The 19462-nt window shown below is 43.1% G+C and overlaps 1 protein-coding gene across 5 annotated transcripts in view; it reads left to right on the top strand.

Moving 5' to 3' along the window:
• The window catches only part of LOC123758108 (uro-adherence factor A-like), a 364530-nt gene extending 353903 nt beyond the window's left edge, over positions 1-10627 (top strand). For 3 of the 5 annotated variants that reach the window (XM_069338664.1, XM_069338665.1, XM_069338666.1), the window contains 2 exons: positions 1319-1766; positions 2808-10627. In XM_069338664.1, coding sequence (XP_069194765.1) covers positions 1319-1766; positions 2808-8785 — 6426 coding nt within the window. In that variant the 3' untranslated portion in view covers positions 8786-10627. The remainder of the gene's footprint in view (positions 1-1318; positions 1767-2807) is intronic. The other 2 variants (XM_069338667.1, XM_069338668.1) reach the window with 1 other exon arrangement.
• Positions 10628-19462: the final 8835 nt, after the last annotated feature.

Genomic DNA, 19462 nt, shown 5'->3' with positions numbered 1-19462 from the left:
CAGCAACCCGCTGTGCAATGTTGTAACGTAGTCCCAGGGTACAGAACTCATGCCCTTCACCCCAACTACCTGTGTCTTCTAGGCAGCCCCCAATGGAAGCTGAGGGAAACTTAAATACAGAAGAGTAAGTCAACCATAACTTGACCTGTAACTAAAGCAATCACCAGGAAAATAGAACGAGGTGGGAATGAACATTCAAAGCCCTCAATCTGGTATACCAAGGACTTTCGTCTCTTTGTAGTCCTGCCCTGACCTTCACACTTAAGGTCACTTCGGCTCCTAGCTTGGCAAGTTACTGATCATTTAATTAGAGTGCCCCTAACCAAGAGCTCATTAAAGGAGTCAAAGACTTGTGAACACCCAAAGGCAAGGCACTCCACTCCCAGTGTGCTGGCCTCAGGCAGACTCCCGAACATAGCAGTGAAGCAACACTGTCAGTGCAAAGGCTAGTGAGCAAACTGGGAAGAGGACCCAGAGTACATGCAGCTCAAAGCACAGAGAAGTCAGACTTACACAACAAAACTGGATATAAAACCGGTCCGTCTAATTACCACAAGCTTCAGAAAGCTTCAGAAAGCTTCCTGGCAATACGTTAGTAATGAATAAATATGATATATTTACTCATTATAATGTTGGTGCTGAATGTACAACACGAAAAAACATAATTTTAATCTGAAAAAGTATCTTTTTATAAAGAAATTAGGCGAAAATAAAAAGCTGGTGACGCCAAATCAAGTCGACGATCCAAGCGTCAGTTAGGTTAGGTTAGGTTTGGTTTGGTTAAGTTAGGTTAGGTTAGGTTAGGTTAGGTTAGGATAGGTTAGGTTAGGTCAGCCTAACCTAACATATCATATTTATTCATTACTAACGTATTGCCAGGAAGCTTTCTGAAGCTTGTGTAGCTTGTGGTAGCTTGTGGTAATTAGACGGACCCTATAAAACCAAAACTCTGCATCTTACATCAGCCTGTAATCCTTTCAGTTACGTTAATCACCCTTATGCAGTTGAAGCATATCCAGTCCTCCTAAGTTCCTATGAGAGTACTTGGAATTTCGGTTTTAGACTAAATTTATATAAATTTTAGGTTACCTTATCTTGAAATTATTTAGGTGCTCAATGTCCCCATGGCCCAGTCCCCAACCAGGTCTCCTGTGCATATATCAGTAGGTGAAACAAAAGTTAAATGACTACAGTAACTAAATTGGCAATATTTTAGCTTCTAGTTGTAAATTTCCTATTTTTCAGTATACAGTATATTTGTTCAATTATTTTTAATATTTCATATATTTTTAAAAGTTATTTTCTTCACCCTTAACAGGTGTTGAATGAGCTTGTGACTCAAGAAGCCAGAACAAAAATAATCCAGAGCCATGCTCATACTCAAAGTCTTTTACCTGGAAAGGAGTCTGGTTTAAAATCTCCAGGAACTACAATAGGAATGCCCCAGGGTTACACAGGTAACACAGTACTTGGTCAACCCCATGGGTCAGCACATTCTATAGAATGGGTTCCTGGTAACCTTCCTAAAAATCAAGGACCCATGAATTATGGTTCTATGAACCTGGGTGGCTTAAGTTCACCCTGTGGGATGCTTAATGAAAGGCCAGCCCCTCAAGGTGGTGCATCACACCAGGGGTCAGACAGCAGTAGTACCAAGAGGAGAGAAGGACGAAGAGAAAGTTCTAGAACTAGGCATATCAGCGGAGGGGATTCTCGAAGATCCACTTCAGCATCACGATACAACAGCTATTCATCCGATGAAGATGGTAAGTATTATATTTGCTATTATATTATCTCCATTTGACTTGCTTTATAATATATTTTGTATCAGACTTCTCTAATGTTTCCCAGTAATTGTTTGACTGTATTGTGTATTTAATTTATCTGACATGCATATTTCTTTGGAAGATTTACCCTCAACTATCGCTTTACTAACACAAGAGTACTAGTAGGAAACTTACAAATTGAAAAGTTGTTGGAATGGCTGCTTAAGGGCACTTGGTGGTATTTGGTATCTTCTGTATCTTTTCTGAGTTGACAATTGAATATGGGCATTACCCTAAGATAAAAAAAAGTCACATATTCCTTGAAGAACCTTATTCCTATTGAGGTTCTTATGTTTGTAGATCTAATAGTGTTGATATCATCTGTGAACAGTAAGTAATTCACACAATTAATAGATTCCTTGTTAATCTTTGTGTGAGTTATGAACTGGGAAAATACAGTTGCATGTTACTGGTGGTTCAGGTTTTGTTATAAAGTTTTGAAATACAGTTTATTGTCATAATTATGTAATAAATTATATGTAATTTCTTTGAACTAACAAAGCACTTGGGATGTTCCATTGCTGGTCATTTGACAGCACTACTTAGATAATATATACAGTGCTGTCATATGCCTTCTTCCATATCAATATTGAAAGAATTAGCTGCCTGAACTTATTTTATAGTGGGTACATATATGGATCTGAAATAGCATGTTCATACCTTATTTATATTTCCTGGGATATGAATCTTTGCTTGAAAAAATTTCTGAATTTCTGGCCATAGCATGGACTACAGTGATTTTGCAGTAAGCTTGTCTGGAGGCTTTCTGTTGCCAACTAATCATATGTTTGCTGAAACCTGAGTTCAGCAGTTTAACCTGGCTCTATGCTCAGCATGCAAGGGCTGTTTTTGCCTTGATCATTGTTACTTGTCTTGCTCCTCAACATAAAAGTAATAACTCATAGCAGCATGAAGATTTACTAACATAGAAAACTAATCCCAATGCCATGTTTATCTGGCTGATCAAGATATGGCCCACAGATTTGTTGGAGGAGAGGGAAACCCGTAAAAGGACCCGACGTAACTCTAGAAGGAGCAGTGCTGATCTGAGTCGTGATAGCAGGCGCATTGGATCTGCCCCAGAGGGTTGGGGACGTGACAATGAAGAAAGACCTGAAGATTCTAGCGATTTTCCTAGGGATGACATGACTGAGAATCCTGCTGACCACTATGGATCACAACAAATACCTCTTCCAGATATAACCACATCATCTCCAGATTATGTAAACATAAATATTGTAAATGAAGCACGTGAGGGTAAACATTTTAGCACTCCCAGGGGTACCACAAATATTGTTGATGTAGAAAATATGTACAATGAGCGGACAGTGAGCCAGAGAGCTGTACCAGTTTTTATTGAAAAACATGAAGGATTTGACGAAGTGCGAAAGTATGAACCTCGGCAACAGGAAGCAGAAAAACAGTTGGGTGTGTCTAGAAAGTATGAACAAAGTTATGTGTATAGTGATCAGTTTTATGCAACAAGAGACCCATATTATGTATCTGATGTTCAAATGCCTGCCGTGAATGATAATAAATTTGAAGAAGAAAAAAGTAATAATAATCCTGTAAACACTGGATTACACAAGGAGTTAAATTCCTCATATGATGCACAAAATTCTTCACAAAGTAAGTTCCAGTCAAACAGCAGTTTCTTTGAACAAAGAGATAATAGCAAAGAAAGTGGCCTTTCGGCGGAGAAGAATAAAAGTTTTCTTCATAATATATCAGGAAGAGAAGAAAGCCATGAAAGTTCTGTTGGGTATTCATCATATGAATCTCATGCTGCCCATAAAGCAGAGATAGTTAACTTACATGTGTCTCAGAGAGGTGTCATACCGGATGACACTACATCTACTGGTAAATATTCAGACAGTGGCTATGATACCCTACGAGCTGAAATGTCTCTTCACCGAGATGAAAAGAGGAATATCAGAGGAGGTTCTCTATGGAATCCAGATAGTTTAGAGAGCAGCCCAGAGTGTTCTAGTGTGGTTCGCAGACAAGGTTTTGATCGCACTGCAAGACGACCAGAAACTTGGAGCCCAGAAAAGTTTGATAGATCATGGGGAACAATGGGTTCAGATTTAAAATCAAAAGTAGATGAATCAAAGGTAGTAAAGGAATATAGCTATGAATATATCACCCCAGAGAAGAATTGTGAATCATCATCATCACAGGAAAATTTCAAATCCAATTCTTTGAAAAAATCCACTCCAATCTTGCCATGTTTAGAAAGTCCAAAGATGGTGCAGGAAACTCACCATCAAACACAAAGTCAAATGAACTTAGTCCAAGACCGGATTAGGAAATTTACAAACAAAGTCTTAGATACCAAAGAAAATAATGTGAAAAATTCTGGGGAATTACATATAACACAAGTAAGACATTGTGAACCAAAGTCTAGAGTACATAATCAAACTGTTAATATTGATTCTATTGAGCATCTAGTTGGCAATATGAGGGAACCCCTCAAAGAACCATTGAAACCTATTTCACCACAAGTTCGAAGTTCAGAAGCACTTGTTTCCCCACTAAAGGCAGAATTTACAACATCAGAATCTACTATGGTTACTGCCCAAGAAGCACAGGTTAAGAGTGTGTGTGATTACAAAAAGAAAGATGAAGTAATTGGGGCTTCAATTTCAGAGGAAAATCCTTCAACAAGTCCTCCATATAATTCAAGCTCAGAGCCTTTAAGTACTGAGTATAGGGAACTTAGAAGTCCTCAGGATATTATGGATTCAAGACTGAGTCGAACCAACATAAGAAAGTTTTTATTTGATGATGATAATAAGCCTGAAGAAATAAAGCAAAATGAGCAGATAGTTAATCCTGTCAAGCCTCCTATTATGAAGAAACCACTTCAGCCTCGTTCAGTTAAGGCCCTTCTTAAGAATTTTGAAGATAAATCAATAGAGCACATGGAGAGAGTTAACATGAACCAAGATTTATCCAGAAAAAAGTTTCATAGCGATTCTGAAATGTTATCAAATGAAAGTTCAAGTGATGAAGGACAGAGTGAAGATCTTTACACTACTGGCTCTGAGAAAATAACAAAAGTGTTTGCCACGTCATCTGTTTTAGCTGAATTACGAAAGTCTGCAGATGATAAAAAAGATGATATGGTCTCTCTTGTTCCCCCACCTAGACCACCAAAGAAGCCAACATTGGGAGGAGATATGGATGCAGTTGTTACTCCTGGATATCTAAGACTCAGTTTGGCAGAATCCATACAAGAGTCTCTTAAAGGTCTGGATGATAGTGATAGTGGCGGTGAGGAACCTAGGTGGATGGACAGTATTCCTAATAGTGAGCTTGTAAAAAACAACTTCCAGTTTCCAGATAATGATAATTCTATCATTGTTGACCTTGATAAGCCTCCTGAAGAGGAAGCCCCTCCACCGCCAATATATCTTCCTTCAAATGACCTTCAGAGTCCCTTAATACGTCCTAATCCCTATACCGAAGAAAACTATTTGCCCATGAGTCCACCTAAGAAACTTAGTCAGGGATCAAGTATTCTTGCCCCAGCTAGCTCATGTAGTAGTCTAAGCAGTAAACACCTCCCCACACCAGAACCAGTATATCCAGATACCTTTGCAAAAACTGAATATGAAGAACACACTTACATTGAGATGAGTGGAGACACATCTTCTAACAGTGCTTCAATCTACCCCTTAGGCGCTCCTCGACTTGATTTCAGCAAAGTTGCTAGTGAGATGTTTACTCCAGAAAGCCCAAGATATTATGAAATTGGTGATAAAGATGAGCCTCAGCATTATGAATACATTTACAGAGGACAGTCTCATTATGAAGCTATATACATGGAAGTTCCAAATTCAGAAAATGATGGCCCCATGGAAGATGAAAAACCTCAGATTCCAGATAAACCTGATGATCTCAAAGCACAATCGAATGCTGACAGGCCCTATACATCAGATACTGCTCTAAATTCTTCCCTCAACAAATTAGATTTGAAATCTCAGTCCAATGCTTCTTCTGATGCAGATGATGAGGCATCCAAAGACCTAGACAGTCTGGATCCACCCCGCAACCCACGCTTTAGCTTATCAGATACCTTCAGACCAGCATCCTATTATCTGAGTGGTGCAGAACCATCCAGTGATCCAGATGCCCAGGATTCCTCCGATTCTGATCTAGTCCCACCTCCTCCAATACCAATGAGCCCACCCCCGATGGATGAGCTAGATAGTGGAGCCCCTAAAGCTAAAAACTTTGACTTTGAAAATTTGGAAACCCCAGATCCACCACCACATTTACGAAATGCTCTGAGCTCCTCAAGATCATTGAGGGTTAGCCAGAGCAGTCTTCGAGAAGACCTGAACTCCTCCAGGTCTTCAGTTGGAAAAGATAGACGAACCTTCGAAAAATCCGACTCTTCAGCTAGTCTTCATTCAGATAAGCTGAAGAGAAGACCTGTTTTTGAGGACACCCTTGAGTGCCTTCATGATGATGATAGCTTTATCTTAAGGTCTGAGGATAGATACCCAGCATCAGCAGCCTATCCTGGGGACTATACCATGCCTGGAGCAGAGAAAAAATTCCAGAGGGACAGGCGGAAACCCTTCCCTCAGTGTGCTGAAGATGTTCTTCTTCCAGGGGACAAACATGAATCTTCTGCCAGGCCAAAATCTGCTCTAGATCACAATTCTTCCTATCAAAGCAATTTAGATAATTCATATTCTTCCAACAAAATTGAAAATCCTTATGTTAATGAAGGTTTTCAGCATAATGCTCGACCATCTATCAACACAAATCAGATTCCACCGACTGGCAGAGAGTATTGTAATGTTCCTTCAAATGCAAAAATGTTTTCACAACCGGAGAGAGAAAGATCAAATTCCACTGGATCACGACCAAAATCTCCTGATCCTTATGCAGAGCGTAATGAGTTGTGCACTTATCAGAACGTACCTACACCAAGAACATCCTTGTTGAGAAAGAGCTCTTCCCAGATGCTCTCAGGCAATTCTGAACCAACAGGATCTCCCATGATTGATGCACTTCGTGGAGTGCAAAGCCCAGTAGCCCACCTGACTGTAAGTCATCAACGTACTTCATCAGAAGCATCATCTCGGAGTGTGGTTAGTCCGACAGCAAGTGTTGTGTCAGGTGGGAGCAACTTGGCCCCAGTTCACTTAAGAGCAACTTCAAATGCCTCTGTAGGCAGTGAGACTAGCCCTCGTTCTGCACCTTACTACTACTCAGATGTAATTCGTGATGATGGGGCAACAACATTAGCTGAAGGGATAGTAGGTACTCCTCGCTCTCGATCTTATCAACTGAATAATCAGCGTGATCTTGAAGCAAATAAGAGGCAAGACATTGGAAGAAAAGTAAATCAGATCACTAGTGCTTCAGACTTTGAACAAAGACGTGAAAGGTTGGCTCATGAGTTAAGAACTTCAGTGGAGTTTCTGGAGGGAAAGACAGTCACTTCCCCAGATGAACGCAATGTATATGACTCTGATACCCTTAGAAAAATGAAACGACGTGCATATACTCCAGATCCAGAAGTAGATGCTAAAAATGTTTTTCCTCATGGGCTGTCAATCAAAACAGATAGTCCTACTTCAGGACCTCCAGTAGGCCATCGTAGAACCCGGTCTTTAGAGGGTCTTCTTGATGATCCACCTCGGACATTTGTGGGAGGGGCTAGTAATGGGCCAACTCCCTTGGAGATGAAGCAGGTATATACTAGTGGTCCACCTCATGTATCAAACTGGACAACATCTACAGTTCCACAAATTGCTTCTGCTGCATCACATGGTGTGAGGGCAAGTCTAAATAGTTCTATTAATTCTAATCCTTCCTCACCACCATCTACACTTACCTCTCATCGTGGGGCATTCTCTCAGTTGACTAGTCAACGAGCTTCTGTTAGTAGTCTCCATAGCAGTGGAAGTGTACCTCAAAGAGCCACCTCACCTTATGCAACCTCACCTTTGCCAATACCTCTTATGCTACCATACCAGGTGTGCAAACGTGACAGTCTAGTTAGTAAAGACAGTTCTGTCAGTCGTGTTTCCTATCATGAGTCACTAAGTCCCCATGAGCTACAGAGTCCCACAAATCATGATATTTTACCAGAGGAACAGGATTGGGAAGATGACAGTCAGTGGCGTGAACAACTTCGGCGTGCCTCCCTTAGACACACTCGATCTCTTGAAACCTTAGATGAAGGCCGGCCGAGACGGCCAGGTGATGGCAGTAACAATGAGTACCACCCACCTACCAGATTGAGTGTGCCAAACAACCCATCTCAAGCTGTAGAAGATACAAATCACCAAAGATTACTACAACTACACTTAGACGAATACACAGTGGATTATCGAGAGGGCCGCATTCATTCCAACCAGTACAGAAACACTGGTGGTTTGCACTCTGAAACTCTTGAGAGAACACGAAGAGGACTTACATGTTTAGAAGGTTATGAATGGGATGAAGCTGAAGAAAAGTTCAAGAAGCCAAGTCCATCAGGACGTCTTCAGCAGCAACTTCCCCAACAGCCACTCAGCAGTGTACAACACCAGCCTTTTTTAGCCGACGGCCTCCCGCCTTCACCCGAGATGGAATGCGAGGACCAGCGTCAGTGCCGACAGAGCCCGGCGTTGCCCTCCGCCCCCGCCCCACCCTCTCCACGTCCGCATCTGCAGCAACCTTTTTTAGCGGGCGGCGGTGAGAGCTTGGAGGCATCCTCGGGGATAGGAGGGAGGCCCCCTGGTGAAGGTGAGGGGCAACAGGAGAAGTTGGTTGCCTCACCCACAGCAACTCCACCTCCAGAATGCACATCATCCACCACCATCACCACACATCCTGTTCCTGACGTCATCCCGCCACAAGGTAAGTACAGAACTACACACTACAATTTGCTCAGTGTAAGGAAGGTTCTAAGTGTAATCTGTATTAGACACTTTAAATTAATGAAGATGTAAGAACTGTGTACTAATGTAATATGAAACCACTCAAGTCTTTGAGTGCCTAATGTAGTTGAATGAGTGTTTGCAATTATAGTAACAGCTGTTAAATGACATGGTATTGTCCATCAATCTTTGTGTGTATGGATGTACTGTACTGTACATAAAAGTCCATTTGTACATACTAATGTGTAAAAAGTTTACAATTTTGAAATAATAAGTACAGTATATATGTATAGTAGACATTTGTTCATGTTCATATGGAACTGTTTTTATAATCAAAGAAATTTTGTACAGTATGCAAACTATTTAAATGGTATATGTTTGTGTATAATCAGGGACTTGACATATTCCATGAATATCATAATAGAGACTGAGACAGACAGTAACCAGAGGATGTTCAGATTTTCCAAATACTACCAAAGGCATGCCCAGCATCACAAGGGAAATGCACAAACCACTTAAGATTTTAATTTGGTAATGCTTAATTTAAAAAGTTGCCTGCATGAGAATATTTGATTCAAAAGTCGAGTTCAGCATAATTGTAAAGTCAGCTTCATAATGGAATTGCAATTATAAAATTAGCTATAGCCTGATATTCAACTTTTAAATTAAAATTCACAGTAATATTGATTCTAAACTGATACACACTTGTAAAAATCAGATCCATGTTGCAATAATTGAAAAAGCAGCTAACTACCCATTGATCACCATGGGGGGTAAATGGTTAATTTGCTTCACCATGGCATACCATGGCAATGGTATGTCAGTCATGGCCATCATACCATGGCACTGAATACAATGAAAATTGCATTGTATGTAGAAACCAAAGGTGTTACAAGGAGATAATGCAACAGATTACTTGCAACATACTGGACTGTTCCTCTCACCAACCTACAATCTAGTGACTAGTCTTAACGCTGGACAACCATTCCAGTGTTCTACATTGTTAAAAGTAATATAGCTGCTGAGGTAATTTATCCTGCTCTTCGTTAATGTTTAATAGTAGCAGATATGTAATAATTGGGTGCTGAGCTTGTGTGGTATACAGGGTAATGTGTTTTTTCATCTAATGGAAGTAAGTTTCTCTGGAAGGATTCTCAGACATAATACAAACCAGAAACATCATTGTAATCTTAATGAACTTGAAAATTTCATTATGTTTAAATTCTGTGTACATGATAGTTTGACATAATAAATCTGCATCTCTGATTGATGTACTGGTAAAGTTGCCAAGCTCTAATGTTTGTATATATCTGTACCTGCACTTACATTTGCAATTGCATTAGTGTTACTCTTGAGCAAATTATTTGCAACACATTTGATGAAAAGAATTATAGAATATATGGAGATGCCGGACTGCATGCTATATTCTTTTGCTGGTTATTAATGTAGGAACAAATCTAAAATCACCAGAGCTTTGACCAAGAGCAAAGTATATACAGTAATTAGGGAATGCCATCTTCTGTGTATCAGATGCCATCTTCTGTGTATCAGATGCCATCTTCTGTGTATCAGATGCCATCTTCTGTGTATCAGATGCCATCTTCTGTGTATCACTGAGTAATGACTATAACTAGCCAAAAGTTCTGACTATAAGGCCATCCATCTCCTGAATTATTAGCGTGGTATGTATCTCTTGTGGATGAGGACTGTGTGTGCTCTGTACATCAGTCTCTAAGCTGTGACAATACTTCACTTGGCACTGAATGTACCATAGATTTTGGTCACATATCAATTATAAGCCATGGAGTAATGATATTTGCTTTAAACAGTTTCAGCACATTTTCCACTTCTTTCGTGTCCATTTCCTTTTCCTGCTGCTGCTGCTTCTTCCTCTACCACATCCTCCTCCTCCTCTCCCTTGTATTGTTTAAACTTTTCATGTATACAGTAATAATAATATTATCATGTTCATCATCCTAACTGACAGTGCTATAGTTATGTTATTGCCATTATTGGGTAGAGTAGAAATAGCCTAAACTACCCTATCCCTTTGAGATGTTTTTTATTGTCTCAATAAACGTACTTGAACTTGATTGTCAATGTTGTGGTTATGTTGTACTTTACAGTGTAACATGGAAGCCAATGGTGCAACATAAACACAATACAGTATTCATCCAGTCTTCAAATTAATTAGCATTGTAAATCACAGCTTAATTCCAAAACAGGTAGAGTCAAACAGGCGATGGCTTTTTAACCTTAAAAGATTATAGAGCTTATCTCTTAAAAACGTAATACACTAAGTCTGTCTCCTATCCTTCAGCCAGAAGATCCACATTCACAAGCCACATTCAACTGCTCTGTGTTGTAGGAAAATGCAATTCTCCAGTCACGGGAAGGTGGTGTTCCAAGGAAAACATAGTTGTCAAGTGTTCAAGTTAGCACTGATGTCAATGTTGTGTAATTGGCAGGACTGACATAATTTTTTACGACAGAAGCTCCCTGTTTTAATCTGTTTGCCAATACTCATCTGGTCTGATTTGTTTGGCAATTGAAGAGTGGTATCAGTGCTTTTCAGTTATTATCTTCGAGGCGGGGATTTTAGAACATTAGCATGAAAAAATGCTAATTAAGAAAGCCGTCAGTCGCGTGTTCATCAACCACCTATGCACACAGCGTATTATATATATATATTATATATATATATATATATATATGTCGTACCTAGTAGCCAGAACGCACTTCTCAGCCTACTATGCAAGGCCCGATTTGCCTAATAAGCCAAGTTTTCCTGAATTAATATATTTTCTTTAATTTTTTTCTTATAAAATGATAAAGCTACCCATTTCATTATGTATGAGGTAATTTTTTTTTATTGGAGTTAAAATTAATGTAGATATATGACCGAACCTAACCAACCCTACCTAACCTAATCTAACCTATCTTTATAATTTAGGTTAGGTTAGGTAGCCGAAAAAGTTAGGTTAGGTTAGGTTAGGTAGGTTAGGTCGTCGAAAAACAATTAATTCATGAAAACTTGGCTTATTAGGCAAATTGGGCCTTGCATAGTAAGCTGAGAAGTGCGTTCTGGCTACTAGGTACGACATATATATATATATATATATATATATATATATATATATATATATATATATATATATATATATATATATATATATATATATATATATTAACATGGGTACAACGGCATTTATATGGGTGTCCTACACTATAATGGGGATTGCAGAATTTGCGTCAATAGCTTGCTATGTGATAAATCCCCACCTCGAAAATAATAAGTGGAAAGTACTGATATGAATCTTCAGTTGCCAAACAAATCAGACCAGAATAATATCAAGGAAAAAATTAATTAATTAAAATCATGAGCGTCTATAGTGAAAAGTTTGAAACACAGGGTAATATAAGGTATTCAGACTACACCTGCTCTGTGCCAGACTACACCTGCCCTATGCTAGACTACACTTAATTTTGTCCAGAGAACTAAATCTAACAGATAGACCATTTGCAGGATGAATGCCACCCGTGATACTTTTGCAAACGCAGAAAAAATGTGTTGTAATTGTCATTGATACATTACATACACTTTATATATATATATATATATATATATATATATATATATATATATATATATATATATATATATATATATATAGTTGTGTGTGTGTGTGTGTGCGTGTAAGGCATAGTTGTGGAGGGTAATTTGACCGGGGTGAATATTTACCGGTAGTGTCATGAGGACCGTAACCAAGTTGAGAGCGAGCAACGTGTTCCCAGCATGTACCAGTCAGTATTGTACCACGCGTTCCACCAAGCTTCCCTAAAAGTAAATGTTCCGGCGCGAGAAGCTTTCTCTCAGCAATCACACGCGAAAAAAGCGACATAATCCGATAAATAAATGATGGAAGAGGGCGCATGCCTTACAATACGTATTGGATAATTTGTATTCAAGATAAAAGAGTTTGAGGTTAAGCTGGAGTATCATCTAACACCTGGCACTTGAGTTGTTGTCTGGTAGATCGATGTTCAGCAGCCCTACACCAGCTCAGTCCTCCCACCACGTTGTCCGCACTCCTCTTCCTGTAATGCTCCATCATTTGTGTACACAGACACTGTCGACCCGGGCACAATACGTGGGTTATTATTTCTTGTGCGTTCTGGAATGATAAATGGCCAATAGATGTCGCCGATGACGCGCGGCAACTGGCTAGGGATCGGTTACCAGTTAGTCTTGGCGCGTCGCCATTGATGGAATGACCTCGTGGATTGCAAGATAACTGTCCAGGCTAGAATTAATAAATAACTTGATTTATATCCTTGTTACTGTCTAAATTTTCTCATTTACTTGACAACCGAGATGAGGCTGTTCAAATAATATACCCATATGTACTACAGCCTGCTATCCATAGGGGTGGAAATGAGCGCGTGGCAACTGCACAGAGCACGACCTAAAGGCGAAGTAAGGTGATGGCCGCAGTAATAGTGTGGCTGTAGCAGTGGCAGAGTGAGGGTGTGCCAGCCTTCTCTCACACCCGACTCGCCTCCCGCGGTGACAACCTTGAGTGAAACCCACAGTGATTGGTGAGACAAATGAACTACCATATCGGCAGTTACATCCTTGTGAGCAGGCGGAAAAGATATAAGATGGAAAAAATTACATGCTTACCAGAATATATTTCAAGACTGCCGGCTTGACACACTCTTACTATTTGGGTTATAAATATATATATATTTTTGGGGGGTCTTCGTATTTGTATAATTTAAATGTCACGTATGAAGCGCAAAGCGCCGATTTACCTTTTTCGTCCCAGAAAACTGGAAGACGGTGGCGAGGCAGGACGGATCCTGCTAAACGATCCAAGGACTAACTTTCCTGTCAATGTCCTGCTGGTATTGTAACTCTCGGCGTGGTCCCACTCGCCGCCTTACTGGCTATTTTATCTACAACTCATTATGGTCATTTTTTTGTGTAAATCTCCTGGAAGTGGACTCCTGGATTGACAGGGAACACGCAAGATTTGACGGTACTCAGACAGGATCCGAAGTGACGTGAACTTTAATGAACACTGAATGATTAGTGACGATGAACAGCGGAGGTTAGAAGACACCGATAGTGGCACGCAATAGAGATAAGATGAGGAGGGGGGGGGGATAGATGGAGTAATAGACAGTGGGACGGGTGACAGTGTGAGCAATAGACAGTGGATGGTGAGAGGGGGTGACCGTGACACACTGTCCCGCCCACCCCTCCACCCACTCATCGTGACGTCCACCCCTCTCCCTCCCTCATTCCCACATGCTGTTATTTGTTCTTATTCCTGCAGGTGTAGGGATGCTCCGGCAGCAGGTGTAGGGATGCTCCGGCAGCAGGTGTAGGGATGCTCCGGCAGCAGGTGTAGGGATGCTCCGGCAGCTGGTGTAGGGATGCTCCGGCAGCTGGTGTAGGGATGCTCCGGCAGCTGGTGTAGGGATGCTCCGGCAGCTGGTGTAGGGATGCTGTGGCAGCAGGTGTAGGGATGCTCCGGCAGCTGGTGTAGGGATGCTGTGGCAGCAGGTGTAGGGATGCTCTGGCAGCTGGTGTAGGCATGCTCCGGCAGCTGGTGTAGGGATGCTGTGGCAGCAGGTGTAGGGATGCTCCGGCAGCTGGTGTAGGGATGCTCCGGCAGGTGTAGGGATGCTGTGGCAGCAGGTGTAGGGATGCTATGGCAGCTGGTGTAGGGATGCTGTGGCAGCAGGTGTAGGGATGCTCCGGCAGCAGGTGTAGGGATGCTGTGGCAGCTGGTGTAGGGATGCTGTGGCAGCTGGTATAGGGATGCTCCGGCAGCTGGTGTAGGGATGCTGTGGCAGCAGGTGTAGGGATGCTCCGGCAGGTGTAGGGATGCTGAGCAGCAGGTGTAGGGATGCTATGGCAGCTGGTGTAGGGATGCTATGGCAGCAGGTGTAGTGTGTAGGGATGCTGTGGCAGCTGGTGTAGGGTTGCTGTGGCAGCTGGTGTAGGGATGCTGCGGCAGCTGGTGTAGGGATGCTGTGGCGGCTGGTGTAGGGTTGCTGTGGCAGCTGGTGTAGGGATGCTGCGGCATCTAGTGTAGGGATGCTCCGGCAGCTGGTGTAGGGATGCTGCGGCAGCTGGTGTAGAGATGCACTGGCAGCTGGTGTAGGGATGCTCCGGCAGCTGGTGTAGGGATGCTGCGGCAGCTGGTGTAGGGATGCTCCGGCAGCTGGTGTAGGGATGCTGTGGCAGCTGGTGTAGGGTTGCTATGGCAGCTGGTATAGGGATGCTCCGGCAGCTGGTGTAGGGATGCTGTGGCAGCAGGTGTAGGGATGCTCCGGCAGGTGTAGGGATGCTGAGCAGCAGGTGTAGAGATGCTATGGCAGCTGGTGTAGGGATGCTGTGGCAGCAGGTGTAGGGATGCTCCGGCAGCAGGTGTAGGGATGCTGTGGCAGCTGGTGTAGGGTTGCTATGGCAGCTGGTATAGGGATGCTCCGGCAGCTGGTGTAGGGATGCTGTGGCAGCAGGTGTAGGGATGCTCCGGCAGGTGTAGGGATGCTGAGCAGCAGGTGTAGGGATGTTATGGCAGGTGTAGGGATGCTGTGGCAACTGGTGTAGGGTTGCTGTGGCAGCTGGTGTAGGGATGCTGCGGCAGCTGGTGTAGGGATGCTGTGGCAGCTGGTGTAGGGTTGCTGCGGCATCTAGTGTAGGGATGCTCCGGCAGCTGGTGTAGGGATGCTGCGGCAGCTGGTGTAGAGCTGCTCTGGCAGCTGGTGTAGGGATGCTCCGGCAGCTGGTGTAGGGATGCTCCGGCAGCTGGTGTAGAGATGCTCCGGCAGCTGGTGTAGGGATGCTCCGGCAGCTGGTGTAGGGATGCTCCGGCAGCTGGTGTAGAGATGCTCTGGCAGCTGGTGTAGGGATGCTCCAGCAGGTGTAGGGATGCTATGGCAGCAGGTGTAGGGATACTGTGGCAGCAGGTGTAGGGATGCTGTGGCAGCTGGTGTGGGGTTGCTGTGGCAGCTGGTGTAGGGATGCTGCGGCAGCTGGTGTAGGGATGCTGTGGCAGCTGGTGTAGGGTTGCTGCGGCATCTAGTGTAGGGATGCTCCGGCAGCTGGTGTAGGGATGCTGCGGCAGCTGGTGTAGAGATGCTCTGGCAGCTGGTGTAGGGATGCTCCGGCAGCTGGTGTAGGGATGCTCCGGCAGCTGGTGTAGAGATGCTCTGGCAGCTGGTGTAGGGATGCTCCGGCAGCTGGTGTAGGGATGCTCCGGCAGCTGGTGTAGAGATGCTCTGGCAGCTGGTGTAGGGATGCTGCGGCAGCTGGTGTAGGGATGCTCCGGCAGCTGGTGTAGACCGACCGTGACTCCTGGGCCGGACAAGAGAGATCCTAGTGTACGAGGCGGTCACTCTGCCAATGACACCAGGCTTGCCCGCCCATCTCCCTTCTCTCCCATGACCACTGCTGCTGCTGGCGTCTTTACAACTCTCCCTTTCTTGGCTCCTCTCCCTCTCCCGTCCTCTCCCTCTACTCTTCTTTCATCTACCCTGGTGAAGCTCCCTCTCCCAGCTCGTCGCCCTCACCAGGCGGGCAGAGAAACTGGCAACTTATTGGCTAATTCAGCTGAGGCCGACCTTGCCGAAGACGATGGAAGTAGTTTGGGGGTTCTTGTCGTGATTGGTGGTAGTGTTGTTGTGGCCAGGGAACTCGGAGCGTGTGTTGCGTGCGCGCGCGCGTACCTTACAGTGAGGGTGTATGTAGGGGTGGAGGGTGAGAGGCGAGGTTGTTGTATACTACCTAATTGTGCTTGTTGGGGTTGAACTTTGGCTCTTAGGTCCCGCCTCTCAACTGTCAATCAACTGGTGTACAGATTCTGGAGCCAACTGGGCTCTTATCATATCTACATTTAAAACTGTGTATGGAGTCAGCCTCCACCACATCACTATATGATGCATTCCATAGTTTAACCACTCAGACACTGAAAAGCCCTTTCTTTAGGCCCTGTGGCTCATTTGGGTACTTGACTAGATACTCCACGCTGGAGCTGCATACTGTGTGTGCAAAATCGAGCTATTAGCTCTTGGATCCCACCTTTTTAACCAATCTGTTTTTCCTCTATTATATCTACTACATATATTTTTATCTGGCATACACATATTCCCAGGAAGGAGCCCGTAGCAGCTGTCTCCCAGGTAAATATGTACTAATAGGTGAACAGGTGCGGCAGGGTGAAAGAAGTTGTGCCCATTTGTTTCCGCTTCCCCCGGCAATCGAACACGGGCCCTTAGGACTACGACCCCTAAGCGCAATCCACTCAACCGCGAGGCCTGATGGATAGATACCCTAAGATGTAGATATGTGATATCTTGTGTGTGTTAAAACTGCATTTCTGAAAGCCGTTGATATAATAGTGTATTGCACCATCAATTTCTGCATCATAAATCAACATTTTCTCGTGGGAGTAACTGAGGCGAGGTGACGGCTGACAGCGAGGTGTGAGAGATGCCGAGGCTTGCCTGTCCATCTCTAACGCTCTCTACGGGAAGCCAACCCACACATAAATATCCATGGGAATTGTCTGTCCGCTTTAACCCATTCAGCTGATGCTATTCTTGACAACCCCCCATCATGTTTTGCAAAATACTACTACTACTACCACCACTACTACTACTGTTGTTGCCGTTATTACAAATGCCGTTGTTACTGTGGCCATTCTTGCGTTAACACAACTGGTTCATTTAATTCTAATAATAATAGCGTATAACAGTGGTATCAGATACAAGTAGGGGTGCGTCGAGACCGCCCTGAAGCACCGACACCTCAATTATACGGTTACCATAGACATGGGGTTAACAGTCATGGGTTACCATAGACATGGGGTTAACAGTCATGGGTTACCATAGACATGGGGTTAACAGTCATGGGTTACCATAGACATGGGGTTAACAGTCATGGGTTACCATAGACATGGGGTTAACAGTCATGGGTTACCATAGACATGGGGTTAACAGTCATGGGTTACCAGTCATGGGTTACCATAGACATGGGGTTATCAGTCATGGGTTACCATAGACATGGGGTTAACAGTCATGGGTTACCATAGACATGGGGTTAACAGTCATGGGTTACCATAGACATGGGGTTAACAGTCATGGGTTACCATAGACATGGGGTTAACAGTCATGGGTTACCAGTCATGGGTTACCATAGACATGGGGTTAACAGTCATGGGTTACCATAGACATGGGGTTAACAGTCATGGGTTACCAGTCATGGGTTACCATAGACATGGGGTTAACAGTCATGGGTTACCATAGACATGGGGTTAACAGTCATGGGTTACCATAGACATGGGGTTAACAGTCATGGGTTACCATAGACATGGGGTTAACAGTCATGGGTTACCATAGACATGGGGTTAACAGTCATGGGTTACCATAGACATGGGGTTAACAGTCATGGGTTAACATAGACATGGGGGTTAACAGTCATGAGACGCGCTTTTCTGAAGCATCCAATTTTTGTATCGCAGAATTTCCTTATATTTTGTTTCCCTAATGTCTCAGTATTTGCGCAGTTAAAGAGGTTTAATTGGTTATCAGGAAAGACCAACCATTATCAGAATGGTATTTTTACCATCTCATACGTTGCAAGGCCCTAGGCTAATGTCATATTTTCCCAAGCACATAACAATACGATAAATTTATTGTAGAAGAACACGAAACGTTAAACTTTGGTATAACCATGTGTATTTTATCGTGGTTAATTATATATATGAACAAGCCTGAATGGTCCCTAGGACTATATGCAACTGAAAACTCACTCACTCTCACTTCTGGGGTGTGAGTTTTCAGTTATTTATTGATTGCAGGAAATGAATACATATTTCAGGCTGGTAATCTGATGGTTTTCACACGTTTAATCGTGTGTAGGTTTAGCAGTGTAAGGGAGGATGCATCAGCATTGTCAGACGGGTAAAGTACGGGACTAACATGAGCACATAGAGTGAAGATGAGGCATCGGTCAGGTGCCGAGGCTACTGGCTCCACCAGGTCCACATGTGAGCAGTCTTATTGATTGTAGAGTGAGAGGCAGAGTAGTTCTCTCCCTCTCACCAACCCAGCCTGCTGATGAGGTAGTTGTTACTGTAACTATGTGGATGATTGTACAGATATTGTCGTGATGGGCAAATAGGCAGAATTGGTTACTATTCACTTTTTATAGAGTCCGGAAAAAAATTATGCTAAAAACAAACTTTAATATTACTAAGCCTAGTTATATCATATGTACTATATTAGGCCTCAGTATCGTCAAATTATATATATAAATAATTATATATATATATATATATATATATATATATAATAATACAGGATTTAGGATAAAACGCGACCGGCTTGGCTTGGTAAGTGATAGGTGGAAAAGGGAACTCCTACATAGTCCTGTTCTCGGAATGCAACCCACAACAGTTGCCTAACTCCCGTATATCTCTTTACTGGTAAGTAAACAAACAGAGGCATTAGACGAGAAGAAACTTGCCCAATCGCTTCTTTTCTGCTCAGGGATCTAATCCAGGTCGCTCAAGGGCGAGTCGAGGACGTAACATTACTAAGCTGTAACGTATATAAACAGTAATGAAACAGGTGACTCCGGGTGCTATATAAATATTAAATGTGGTCTGTAGTTAGGAGGCCTGGTCGACGACCGGGCCGCGGGGACGCTAAGCCCCGGAAGCACCTCAAGGT

The sequence above is a fragment of the Procambarus clarkii genome, chromosome 40 (genome assembly GCF_040958095.1).
Source record: "Procambarus clarkii isolate CNS0578487 chromosome 40, FALCON_Pclarkii_2.0, whole genome shotgun sequence".
NCBI classification, from domain to species: Eukaryota; Metazoa; Arthropoda; class Malacostraca; order Decapoda; family Cambaridae; genus Procambarus; species Procambarus clarkii.
Note: the sequence above shows the minus strand (reverse complement) of the source record. Positions and strands in the feature narration are given on the sequence as shown.